Source organism: Paramisgurnus dabryanus, chromosome 5, assembly GCF_030506205.2.
Source record: "Paramisgurnus dabryanus chromosome 5, PD_genome_1.1, whole genome shotgun sequence".
Classification (NCBI taxonomy): domain Eukaryota; kingdom Metazoa; phylum Chordata; class Actinopteri; order Cypriniformes; family Cobitidae; genus Paramisgurnus; species Paramisgurnus dabryanus.
In genome coordinates this window covers 44,988,892-45,002,289 of record NC_133341.1, presented here as the reverse complement: position 1 = coordinate 45,002,289, position 13,398 = coordinate 44,988,892, and the positions used below count along the sequence as shown (strand labels likewise).

Sequence of the window (13,398 nt, the reverse complement as noted above, 5' to 3'; positions counted from 1 at the left end):
ATTTGCATACTTTTCAAATCAGGGCTTCGCAACTAATATCTTTAAGCACTGCATGGTTTAATAAAAATGCTTTGCGTAAATCTTGTCTAAGTATATATTCGGTGCCTCTGCAAAATTTTACAGGTAGATGTGAAGACAAAAGAACTTATGATAAATTAAAGTAGCCAGTGGATATTTTCATACATGCAAGTGCAGTTTCCAAGCCAAATTGGGAAAGAAATCCTCCTCGCTGGAAACGAGACGCGACCCGTGAGCTCTTTAAAGTGACGGGAATGAGAGCGACACAAAGGAAGATTTCTGTAAATGTTAACAGATGATGTCTTATGATTTAACTTATGACTCTGTTACTGAAGAAAAATACGTGCTGACACTTACCATATGAAAATTAACTTCAACAAAAGGACACACAATAGGAAATAAAATATATGACTGCTATATGTTTGCCTATAAAAATTATCCACATAGTCAATATCTTTCTCTTAGACAGCTTATGCTAATTAAAACTTGTATTTATGCTTTCTTATGCATTTGGAAAATATCAACATAATTCATTTTTAAACTAACACTTAAGCTGATGTGCCATTTTTAAATTTAAAATATTTAACCGATCTTAAAGTGCAGAGAAACTACGAATAAACCATTTATATGTAAACACTACCGCCATGCAGCGCTTTCAACTTTTGTCTTAACCAATTCCGCAAATCTGGGGGCGGGGCTATCTGTCGAAACGATGGTGAGTGAAACTATTTATTAGAGTAAAATGATATTAAACTAAATAACCCAGTATGCAATACCATAATGCTTTAACTTTGTAAAATCTATTTAAACCAAATTTGATGGTCAACTTCCACATGTCAGTTTACACACATGCATGGACAAGTCGCGGTATGCACATTGATGATATTTCGATATATTATGCAGCCCTGATATTTGTAATCCACCTTATCAGGTTTCTTTTTAATAGATGCTGCTGCATCCTCACCCATGCTTGCGATGATGCTTTGCACTGGTAGGCGAGAAGGTGCGTCATACACCCCGGCGACCGTCATTCCTTTGCTGTGCTTCTCTTCCTGTTTGAAGATGAATGCCGAGTTCTCCTCCTTTGTGATGTTGATGTAGTAGCAGGTGTCTGTGGCAGACATGATATGGCGTGGACCAGGGTTCAGAAGGATACTCTTGTTGTCTTCTCTCTTTGTACCGATTAAGCAGACCCCATATCTAAGGGCAAAAAGGAAATGAGGTATAAGAAGCTGTGCTATACTGTGAATATACAGATTTCAACATGAATATTCACCAGTGATGGGTAGGATGTAATTAAATTACATTTCTCTCTTAAATTACATAAACCACAATAATAAATGACATTAACTTATTTCTGTATAAAACTATATTGAATTTAAAATGTAGGAATATCAATACTACATTTTGTTGGACGATTTTATCTCAACTTGTACATTCATAACAGCACTTTATACTTTTATTATGAAAATTGCATCCATCTTAACTCCAGATGAGCTCGCGCTGCTCAAGGATCCATAATATAACATGAATTTGCCGTTTTAGTCCACAAAAACAATCATAAAACAAATAGCAGATAAAAAATAATAAAAACATGAATATATACACTGTAAAAAAAACTGCTGTTAAAACTGCCAAGTTCTACAGGAAAATGTTGTTTTTTCCAACACTTAAATTGTGTAAGACAACTGGTTTTCCGAATGAAAATGATTTCCAGGGTGTTAATACAGTAACATACTGTTAATTAGGGGAGCTGTTATTTAAAGGAATTGTCTACCCTTTTGCCACATTAAACTATGTTATTACCTCAACCTAGACGAATTAATTCATACCTACAGTATCTTTTTTCAATGCGTGCACTGTACAGCATGTTGTGAATGTGTTAGCATTTAGCCAAGCCTCATTCATTCCTATGGTACCAAAAAAAAGTTTTATTTTGTGGCACCATACTAACTGGTATAACTCCTCATGTAACAGTCTTTAAATAGGGAAAACACGGAAGTGTTTGGTGGCTTCCCTGTTTGGTACCATAGGAATGAATGGGGCTAGGCTAAATGCTAACACATTCACAACACGCTGTACAGTGCACGCATTGAAAAAAGATAGGTATGTATTAATTTGTCTAGGTTGAGGTTATAACATAGTTTAATATGGCAAAAGGGTAGACTATTCCTTTAAAGCTCACATAACACAGATCGTTGTTGCCAATTTAATGTTAATCTTTGTTACCTATAGAGTAGTATTTCATCCTTCAAATGTCCAAAGAGTCTTTCGTGTTGTCAGAGTATTACAAGAAAGAACAGCCATTCTGTTTTTTGCCGGAAAAACTCAAACTCTTGAAGGCGTACGGTGGGTGGAGTTGAAGAGTTACAAGTAGGCGCAGCCTTTCCATACTTATCTAACAGCTGCGACATCGATGGAAAAAAACTTAAATAAAAACTTTTTTTAATAACTATGGCTTACAGTCAGATACAGCCTTACACACATCGGATACTGAATCATTGTTTAAAGGGGGGGTTTAATGGTATTTCAAGCATTCTGACTTATTAACACAGTTATAGAGTTGTTTCCTCATGCTAAACGTAGGCAAAGTGTCAAAAATGCAGTTGGGCGTGTTTCAGAGTATTTCTGTGCCGAATGCACTTCGCCAGGGTTCGTACAAGTTTCGGCTAATTTTTTTCGATTACGGTTCTAACTGACGTTTCAGGGGTTTTCGATACGTATCACTTCTTTATATGGGCTTCCGCCGGAAAACTTCCCCTGGAAAACCCCGCCCAGCCGTCAGTCAGCGGGAGACGCTAGAGCTTGCTAACAGCTTATCACGCCACTCAGCTTTGTTTAATTTCAAAAGTCAACAATGGCACAACAAGAAGTGTGTTTTTGGATGTAAGGAGAAGACATCCAGCCTTATGGAAACAATGGATATAGTTTATTATCCGGATTAGCAGCGGAGTTTTGCGTGTGTGTGTTTGATGCGGTGGATTTTCATGACGAGTTACACGCGGTAAGTAAGACTTCTGTCTTATGTTGGAAATAGGCGCGTGTATATTATATAAATGACACGAACATGTAGTGAATCATAAGTTAAAACAGTGTTGTATAGTGTTGCATGACTCGTACTCGCTCCTCCCGTGTTATAACTCCTCCTTCTTCATTTTTTCGTACGTTATCGGAAAGATTCGGTAAAGCTAATCTTTCTTTTATAAATCTGATTAAACTAAAGACTCTTCAGAGATATAAAGGATGTCATACTACTCCATAGGTACTCCAGATTAATATCAGAAATGCAGAAACAGCGTGTGTTACGTGAGCTTTAAAGGTGTAAATGTCGTAAGAGCAGTACAATGCAAACTGAGGTGGAAAATGTTTGCTGTCGGTCGTGTTGTTTACATAACATGCACGTCTGTGCCGATTGCAAACAAAACGCGTGAGATTTTCATTTACTTACGACTCCAAAACAGTGTCTTTTAAAGTATAAAGCCTTTTTTATAAAGCAATCCTCAAGCCAGGGAACAAACATAAACCCATTCGCAATTACATTGCTGTCCGGGGAAAACGAATTACATCCACTGTTGTCTGAAGACATGGAAAGCTAAATAAGGTTTTCTCCTCCTTGCATCCAAAAACACATTTCTTTTGTCGAACCATCTTGATAAAACAAAGTTTTTGCGTGCTGTGCAGTGATACTTCTACTCGACGGAGCAATGCTAATGCACGTTCTTGCTCTCCTATGACGTGCAGGGCAGGCGTGCTTTTCTGGGGGCTAAGGCCCATAAAAGGAATATGAGGTCAATCAGTAGTAACGGATACCCCTGTTCGAAAAAACTTTCCAAAACTTGTAGGAAAAAGGAGGCGTGAGTTTGGCCCAGAAATAATCTGTCATAAGCTCAACTGCTTTTTCGACTCTGTTTAACATGAGGGTTACAACTCTTAAACTGTGTTAATAAGTCGGTATGCATGAAATTAGTATTACCCCCCCAACAGTAGTAGAACTATAAATTAACAGTAGACCCAGCTGCCAATAGTTTACAGTTATGTTACAGTGTACACGTAAATTTAAGCACATATCTGTTTATTAAAATAACATCCATACTGTATATTAAGACTGTACATCCCTGTGATGGCCAGGATTTAAGCCACACAATATTTATACATTCACCTTTGCATTGATTAATAAAATAAAAGGACATTACTGTATTGGTTTGGTTTAAGATCTTTATTTGTCATTGTACTGAGTCAGTGCACGGGCTTAGTTATGTGGCTTAAGATTAAAACATTAAAACCAGTTAAAATTTCTCTATGGCTAAAATGTGATTTATAAAATATGGATCAAATTGTTAAAGTTTATTTTATAGTTAAGATGACTTGAAATGTTTAATACCTGGTGTGTTGTTGAAAGGACCAGCCTGGTGACAAAGAGATTCAAACAGGAAGTTGATCTGTTTTATGGGAAATCTAAGGAAATTGGACTGTACCAACTTAGATGTATTAGAGGGGACATTGGAAAATGTGATGTCTTGATCAATGTAATTTTGTTTAATAGAAGTTTTTTTTTGCATTGACTAAAGTTTATCCATGGCTCTAAATTTAGTTGAATGCATTGTGTTTATTTCAGGGTTTGCTTTGTTACTGTTGTGAAAATGTGTATTGTTTTGTCTTCCCTTTTTTTGTTTTCATGGTGCTGGCCACCTCTTATAAATTCAGTGTGTGTGTTGTCTAGAGAGAGTTTTTTTGTTCTTTGTTTCTTATGGTATCTGGAGAAAGGTGGTGCTGGATTTGTCCTCTGTTAATTTGAGAGGCTAAAGCACCATGATGTCCTTTTTTATGTATACCAGATTTCCCCAATGAACTAAAAAATGAATTTTTGCATCTTTTCCCTCTTTAATGAGGTTTGATCACATTTTGTCTTGTGTAAACAAGATTTAATAAAAACTGTCACAATTGAAGATTAGTTTGCTCCCTGTTTTGTGGCGATGGACTCAAATTTTTGTTGTGATTTGCCAAGGCTCATGGCAGATCCATCACAACTGGTGTCAGAAGTGGGATGCCACTAGGGGCAGTATTTTTTTTTTTCCCCTGTGACTACACAGTTGAATTTTTTCCCCCTCCTGCCTTTATTCAAAGATGGGGCCAAAGAAAGTTCTGGCGGCGCAAGCCAAGGAAGTTACTGAGGGAGCCACTGGTGGACGGGACAGTGCTGAAATGGAGATGGGTAATCTTTCTCAAAATGTTTCTCTCCAAGAGCTAAAAGATCTGTTCCAGAGACACATTACCATGCAACAGGCACGAGATAGCCGAATGGAGCAAGAAGCAGCTCGTCAAGAAGGGCGATGGAAGGCCCTGCACCACCAGTTCAGCCAGCTTCAACAAGAAGTGCATGTCCGTACTACTCCTGTACCTAATCCAGGGCTTGGCACTAGCACTCGTGATGATCTTGCTTCTCCCATTCGACAAACTTCTCAAGACTTTCTGCAAAGCTCTAGTAGCGGACAGCCAGCAGCATCACCAATTCCTCATCAGAATGTCTATTCTGGGTTAGGACATTCGGCTGTACAAAAGGAGCCACACCTGCAACAGCTGTCAGAGGTAGATGACATAGAGCACTACCTCACTACATTTGAAAGAATAGCTGTGGCGTGTCGGTGGCCGACAACCGACTGGGCAGTTCGACTTGTGCCCCTACTGACAGGGAAAGCTAGGAGTGCCTATGTACATATGGACATTATTGAATCTCTCGACTACCAGAAAGTCAAAACAGCCATACTTAACAAATATGACATTAACTCTGAAAGTTACCGATTGCAGTTCAGGTCTTCTGAGGTGGGGAAGGATGAAACCCCAAAGGAGCTATATGTGAGATTGAAAGAACTGTATCACAAGTGGGTTCAACCCCAGAATCGAACCAAGGACGACATTGGTGAAGTGATTGTGCTGGAACAGTTTCTGCGCATGTTAGCCCCTGACCTACAAGTATGGATTAAAGAACGTGATCCAAAAACCGCTTCTGAGGCTGCAGCATTGGCAGATGTATTTCTGTCAGCTCAACGCAAGAATCAAGTATGGACTTACAACCAGTGGCGCGGATGCAAAGAACCAAAAAGTCAAGCGAAGATGTCCCAGGTTGGGACCAAGACCACAACTGAGCGTAAGTCTGTGGGTGATCGGGGTAGTCCTGTCAATCAAAGCCCTAATCAGAAGTTTAATAGCAGGAAGAGTGTTGTGTGTCATCAGTGTGGACAGGAAGGTCACATTAAACCTAGGTGTCCCAATAATCCTTCTAGCAACGCTTATTTGTGTTGTGTGCCACGACCTGTCCACACTGAGCAGACAGAAATCCCTTTGCATTTTGCTACTGTAGTCCTTAATGGTCAGGAAGTAAGGGCCTTAGTGGACACAGGTAGCATGCAATCATTGGTCCGCACAGATTTAGTTTCAGGTAATCTTAGAAATTTTGGGTTCAAGGTGCCTATACGTTGTATTCATGGAGATGAGAAATGTTATTCTACAGCAGATGTTCATGTAGAGGTGCAAGGACAGGTTTATTTGCTGAATGTTGGTCTCGTAGATGATCTTCCATACTCAATGCTTTTAGGCCAAGACTTGCCAGTGTTGTTTGATTTGTTACCTAGTAAACCAGAATGCAATATGGCTGAAACACGGTCTATGGCTAGGAAGAGAGAGGAAGATATCCAGTATGTTAGTGCATTACCTTTCTTTGATTCGGATTTAGATGATCCACTGGGAAAAACCCGTAAGTCGAGGATGCAAAGGAGACAGGAAAAATTAAAGTTTGTGGCTAATGTTGTTGAAGAAGAACCTCTCTCTGAACAGCTTAAATCACACTTTGTAGTCCTGCAAGATATAGGCCAATTGCAACAGGATGATTTAGAGATAGGGCCATTGTACAAAGAGGCACAAGGGTCCCATAATCAGAAAAGTCAAGAGGGCCAGGAGAGTAAGTTGTTTTTACAAGATGGAGTGTTGTATTGGCAGCAGGGTGCAGAAGCCAAGATGGTTGTGCCCCAGAAGGCAAGAAATTTGGTTCTTCAGCTAGGCCATTCAGTCCCATGGGCAGGTCATTTAGGGAGACAAAAGACCATAGCTCGTATTAGCCATCATTTTTTTTTGGCCTAATTTGAGAAAAGACGTGGGTGACTTTTGTAGGAGTTGCCCAGAGTGCCAATATACCACTAGTAAACGTCCCTCTAAAGTTCCTTTAGAACCACTACCTGTTATAGGCGTACCATTTGAACAGTTGGGAATGGATGTGGTAGGGCCCCTTGAGCGTAGTAAAACCGGGAACCGGTACATGTTGGTTATCAATGATTATGCCACTAGGTATCCGGAGGTATTTCCCCTTAAGAAAGTAACGGCCAGGAATGTAGCTCTTTGCCTTGTTCAGCTGTTTGCTAGAGTTGGTTTCCCTAAGGCCATAATAACTGATCAGGGGTCCAACTTTATGTCTAAACTATTACAACAGGTGTATCGGTTATTAGGGATAAAGGGCATAAGGACTACACCCTACCATCCACAGACAGATGGGCTGGTTGAAAGATTCAACCAGACCCTTAAGCAAATGCTACGCAAATTTGTTGATGATACTGGGGCCAATTGGGACCAGTGGCTCCCTTATCGTTTATTTGCCTACAGGGAGGTACCTCAGGCTTCCTTGGGGTTTTCCCCTTTTGAGCTGCTGTATGGCCGGGATGTCCGGGGACCCCTGGCCCTTCTGGAGGAAACTTGGAAAGGAGACCACAAGATCACTGGCTCCCAGAGTGTTGTTTCCTATGTCCTGCAAATGAGGGAAAGACTGGAGAGTATGACCCAACTTGCTCACAAGAATTTGATTGAATCTCAAAGTCGACAGCGAACCTGGTATGACAAAAAGGCCAGAGCCAGAAGTTTTGAGCCAGGAGCTAAGGTATTGGTGATGCTGCCTAGTGATAATAGTAAACTACTGGCTAAATGGCAAGGACCCTTTGAGGTGATTCAGAAGTTAGGGCCTACCACCTATGAGATTGCTTTACCAGGGCAGAGCCGCTCCAAAAGAGTACTCCATATTAACTTATTAAAAGCCTGGCATGAGAGGTCAGATACAGGAGTGGAGGTCCTAATGCTTCGCCGGGTAGAAGATGAAGAGGAGGTTTGTGAACAGTATCTGCCCATTCCTTCTAAAGTTACTTTGGACCTTCAGCATCTGCCATTACACCAACAGGCTGATATTCAAGGTCTCTGTAGCCCAGAGGTATTTAAAGAGACCCCTGGGAGAACTAGTTTGGTAGAGCATGATATTGTACTTTGCAATGGGGCTGTACCTCGACGAAGGAGTTATCGTGTGCCGGAACGGCTCTTGACCTCTCTAAAGGAAGAATTGGATCAAATGTTGGCTATGAACATAATTGAACCCTCTAGAAGTGATTGGTGTAGTCCTGTGGTGTTGGTTCCAAAGAAGGATGGCAGTCTCCGTTTTTGTGTGGACTTCTGTTATCTTAATTCCGTCTCTAGATTCGACTCCTATCCGACACCCAGGATTGATGAACTGATTGATCGCCTAGGCCAAGCTAAATGGATAACCACTATTGACCTATGTAAAGGATATTGGCAGGTCCCCTTGACTATCCAGTCAAAAGAACTGACGGCATTCCGCACTCCTTGGGGGCTCTACCATTTTTCTGTAATGCCTTTTGGATTACATGGGGCTCCCGCCACATTTCAAAGGCTTATGGATCATGTGTTGTCTGGCCTTTCTGATTATGCAGCGGCATATTTGGATGATATTATTTTGTATAGTTCATCCTGGGAGGAACATCTTCAGCATCTGAAGGAGGTGCTCCATCGGATTCAGCAGGCGGGCCTCACCATTAACTCTTCAAAGTGTGCTCTAGCTAAAAAGGAAACAGAGTATCTAGGGTATGTAGTCGGTAATGGAGTCATTAGACCCCAGCTCCAAAAGATTGAGGCTATCCAAAACTGTCCTCTGCCAGAGACCAAAACTCAGATCCGATCATTCTTAGGGATGGCAGGTTGGTACAGAAGATTTGTACCGAATTTCTCTGCTCGTGTGGCACCCCTGACTGATTTGACTCGAAAGAATTGCCCCAACCGAATTTGCTGGACAGAGGAAGCGATGGAAGCTTTCCAGGACATAAAAGCTGCTGTATGTGAAGAGCCAGTGCTTTATTGCCCTCATTTTGGAAAGCCATTCGTGTTACAGACTGATGCCTCTGATATTGGCATTGGTGCAGTACTTCTTCAGGGTGAGTTGGACAGTAGACATCCAGTGGCATATGTCAGCAGAAAGCTGTATCCAAGGGAGGTACGTTACTCGACCGTTGAGAAGGAGTGCTTGGCGGTAAAATGGGCCTTAGATACCTTCAGGTACTACCTTCTTGGTAGAGAGTTTACCATTGAAACTGATCATCGACCATTACAATGGATGGACAGAATGCGGGACACCAATGCTAGAATAACCCGCTGGTACCTTTCTATGCAGCCTTATAAGTTTAACATCCAACATGTGCCTGGGAAAAGTAATACAACTGCTGACTTTCTCTCCCGCTTACCAGCGTGAGATCTTAGGTGGGGGGATGTGTGATGGCCAGGATTTAAGCCACACAATATTTATACATTCACCTTTGCATTGATTAATAAAATAAAAGGACATTACTGTATTGGTTTGGTTTAAGATCTTTATTTGTCATTGTACTGAGTCAGTGCACGGGCTTAGTTATGTGGCTTAAGATTAAAACATTAAAACCAGTTAAAATTTCTCTATGGCTAAAATGTGATTTATAAAATATGGATCAAATTGTTAAAGTTTATTTTATAGTTAAGATGACTTGAAATGTTTAATACCAGGTGTGTTGTTGAAAGGACCAGCCTGGTGACAAAGAGATTCAAACAGGAAGTTGATCTGTTTTATGGGAAATCTAAGGAAATTGGACTGTACCAACTTAGATGTATTAGAGGGGACATTGGAAAATGTGATGTCTTGATCAATGTAATTTTGTTTAATAGAAGTTTTTTTTGCATTGACTAAAGTTTATCCATGGCTCTAAATTTAGTTGAATGCATTGTGTTTATTTCAGGGTTTGCTTTGTTACTGTTGTGAAAATGTGTATTGTTTTGTCTTCCCTTTTTTTGTTTTCATGGTGCTGGCCACCTCTTATAAATTCAGTGTATGTGTTGTCTAGAGAGAGTTTTTTTTGTTCTTTGTTTCTTATGGTATCTGGAGAAAGGTGGTGCTGGATTTGTCCTCTGTTAATTTGAGAGGCTAAAGCACCATGATGTCCTTTTTTTTGTATACCAGATTTCCCCAATGAACTAAAAAATGAATTTTTGCATCTTTTCCCTCTTTAATGAGGTTTGATCACATTTTGTCTTGTGTAAACAAGATTTAATAAAAACTGTCACAATTGAAGATTAGTTTGCTCCCTGTTTTGTGGCGATGGACTCAAATTTTTGTTGTGATTTGCCAAGGCTCATGGCAGATCCATCACAATCCCCTGAGAAAATAACAATATTTCAATTTCTGTTGAAGTTTGTGGTAGATCTATCTAGATTCAGGTTTATTGTCCCGCAGAAACAGCTATAATGTCTATTCATTGTCTCAGAGATGAGAGTTATTAAAAGCTAATCAGAAGTTTATGATGAACTGTAAAAACCCCTGAACTTGGGTATAATAATCCAGATAACTATTGAGCCAGAATAGGTGACAATTAATTTATTCATTTTTAAGTGTTCGATATAATTAAGCGTCATAGTTTGTGTTTTAATAATAATAATAAAAGATAAATTTACACATCACATCCTGTCTAACAGTCATGGAGATGAGATTCAATGCTTCACAATTACTCACTTTTTATGCGCATGGAAGGAGGCGTAAGTGAAGCTCTTCCCATCATATTCACCGAAGAACTTACTGTCCATCAGACGGATGTGATAAACTTCATTGCCCGAGCAACGGCCATACGTTCTCTGCCACGGCTCTGGAGACGTCTGCCCTTCTCTGTAACATTACCAGAAATGCAATTTTGCTTGGAAAAACATTCTGTTCTGTCATTATTAGATCTTAATTACACCACACTTTACGTAATGTCTCAAGTGATTACAAGTGGGCAGTGATGAATACAGGTCCATATGGGGTTTGGCATCTTGGAAAAGTATTCAGAGCCAACCACTCAAAACACTAAAGGTGGTAAATGCCGGTAAAAGGACTTTGCCACATAGGTACGATTTAATAAAAAACAACCATTTGCCTGGAAAAGACTAAATAGCTCATAAATGAAGAGGACAAAACATGTTCGTTATGCCTGATCTTATGTAAGGGAAAAATTTATAGGCAGCAGGTTGTTAATAAGCCCCGACAGTGTTATAAGGACCCGAAGGGAATGGTCTTGTATCACACTTAAGGGGCTTATTTCACGATAACAACTGGATTTTAAATATGTAAATAAAGTTTATCTGCTTCCATGAGGAAAACACGTTTAATTTCGGTTTTAAGATAAGACAAGACCTTCAAATGTCACAAACACACTATTTGGTTTATTCGTTTAAATATAATGTTATTAAAAGACATATTTGTATGTAATAGTAAACCGTAACCATATTAAACCGCATCCAGGTTATCATGTTTTGAGCGGTTGTTATCTGGGACAATAACAAACCTGCAAATGTCGCGACTGGCCAATCAGAATCAAGCATTTCAACGAGCCGTGTAATAATAATCATTGGCACTCTGACCTAATGCTTTATATGTCTATGTCTTTAAAGATATAGTTCACCCAAAAATGAAAATGACCCTAGAATTTACTCGTCTTAATTCCACTCTAGGTGTGTATGACTTTTTCTAAAGATTTTAAAATGTCTACAGAGGCCGGGATATTATTATTTGGAAAGAAGAAATTTAAATACATTGCTTGAGGGTGAAAACAATATTGGCTAATTTTCATTTTGGGGTGAACTATCCCTTTAACTAAACCAAAGTATTTACGCAAAGTGCATTACGATAAGGTGTAAACAATTAGGTGTAAATCAGTTCCAGTTAGTTTGTGGAGTCAAATGGCAAATGCCAGTAAAACTGGTCCTTCGATATCTGTCTTCTGATTGGCTTACTCGGAGCACTCATGGGTGACTGGCAATTTATTACAGTTCATTGACATTGATTATCTTTCCTCACAATGTTATTTCTTTTCTATAACATAGGGACTATAAAATTCAAAATAAGCATAACAATGCTGTCAGTGCAAACATACTGTACATTTTACGCAACGCAACACGCAGTTCATTACAAGGTATACATTTTATATCATGTGTGTTAAACCCATGACCTTTTGCGCTCGCTGCTAACGCAATGTCAATGCAATTGTTTTCACACATATGCACAACAAACCATCCATTTACTGAACGTTACTATTTATACATATTGAAGTGGAGGGGCGTTTTAAAAGCTCAAAAAAGTACTTACTGTCCACGAGATGTGTGAACCAAGAGAGTCACCAATGTGGAGGTGGCAGGACACACGCAGTTTAGAGCCAGCATCGCATATTTGAACTCTTCTTCACACACCACATGATCTTGCAAACAAAAAACACAAACAAATCATCTACTGTATGTGACGTAATACAATGACCTGTGGATGATCCTATAAAAATGAATCAGACCTATCATAAAAAAAATGAATCATGAAATAACTGCAAGTTATTAAAGCTGCATTTTTACTTTTTAATTAAGCACAGATGGCATACATTATTGCATTGCAAGCATGAAAATAATGAGAGACCAAAGTTGATTCTTGGACACAGAATAAACAATCTGAAGCAGTTATGATGTTTGATTCAAGAGCTGCTTTTAAAGGGCACATTTTTACAAGATATAATATAAGTCTCAGGTGTTCCCAGAATGTGACTGTGAAGTTTCAACTCAAAATACTTCACACATAATTTATTTTGCATGTCCAAAATCCCTATTTGGGTGTTTTCATGTGTGTATTTTTAAATGCAAATGAGCTACAGCTCCCCCCTCCCTTACCAACAGCGCTTCCGATTACAATTAGATCTGATTCCTGTGAATCCAATGTGCTAACAAGCAGATTTAAAAAAGCTTTGGGGAAAATTAACCAGTCAGACAGTGGCAGTGGGTGGGGCTTTATCAGTGTGACATCACATTAACACGAAAATCAAAAGGGCATGCCCAATGAGACTGCTTTATTTTATTGGGAATTTAAAAAAGACTGGGTTGATTTTTTTACTGTAGGTTTGTTGTATTCTCACACTGCAAACACACATTGGGCCCTATCCTGCACCCAGCGCAATTGACTTTGTCAGTGACGCATGTATCATTTGTATTTTGCACCGGCGCACAGCGGGTTTTTCCCTCCAC

General features: G+C 39.5%; 1 protein-coding gene across 6 annotated transcripts in view; it reads right to left on the bottom strand.

Annotated features, from left to right (window-relative positions):
- kcnt1b (potassium sodium-activated channel subfamily T member 1b) overlaps positions 1 to 13,398 on the bottom strand; it is a 129,753-nt gene that overhangs the window by 35,117 nt on the left and 81,238 nt on the right. For all 6 annotated transcript variants that reach the window (XR_012336726.1, XM_065284340.1, XM_065284334.2 and 3 more), the window contains 3 exons: positions 12,485 to 12,593; positions 10,877 to 11,026; positions 983 to 1,218 (listed from right to left, as the gene is read on the bottom strand). Coding sequence is in view for 5 of the 6 variants with exons in the window: in XM_065284340.1 (XP_065140412.1) it covers positions 983 to 1,218; positions 10,877 to 11,026; positions 12,485 to 12,593 (495 nt within the window). In the remaining variant the exon portion in view is untranslated. The remainder of the gene's footprint in view (positions 1 to 982; positions 1,219 to 10,876; positions 11,027 to 12,484; positions 12,594 to 13,398) is intronic.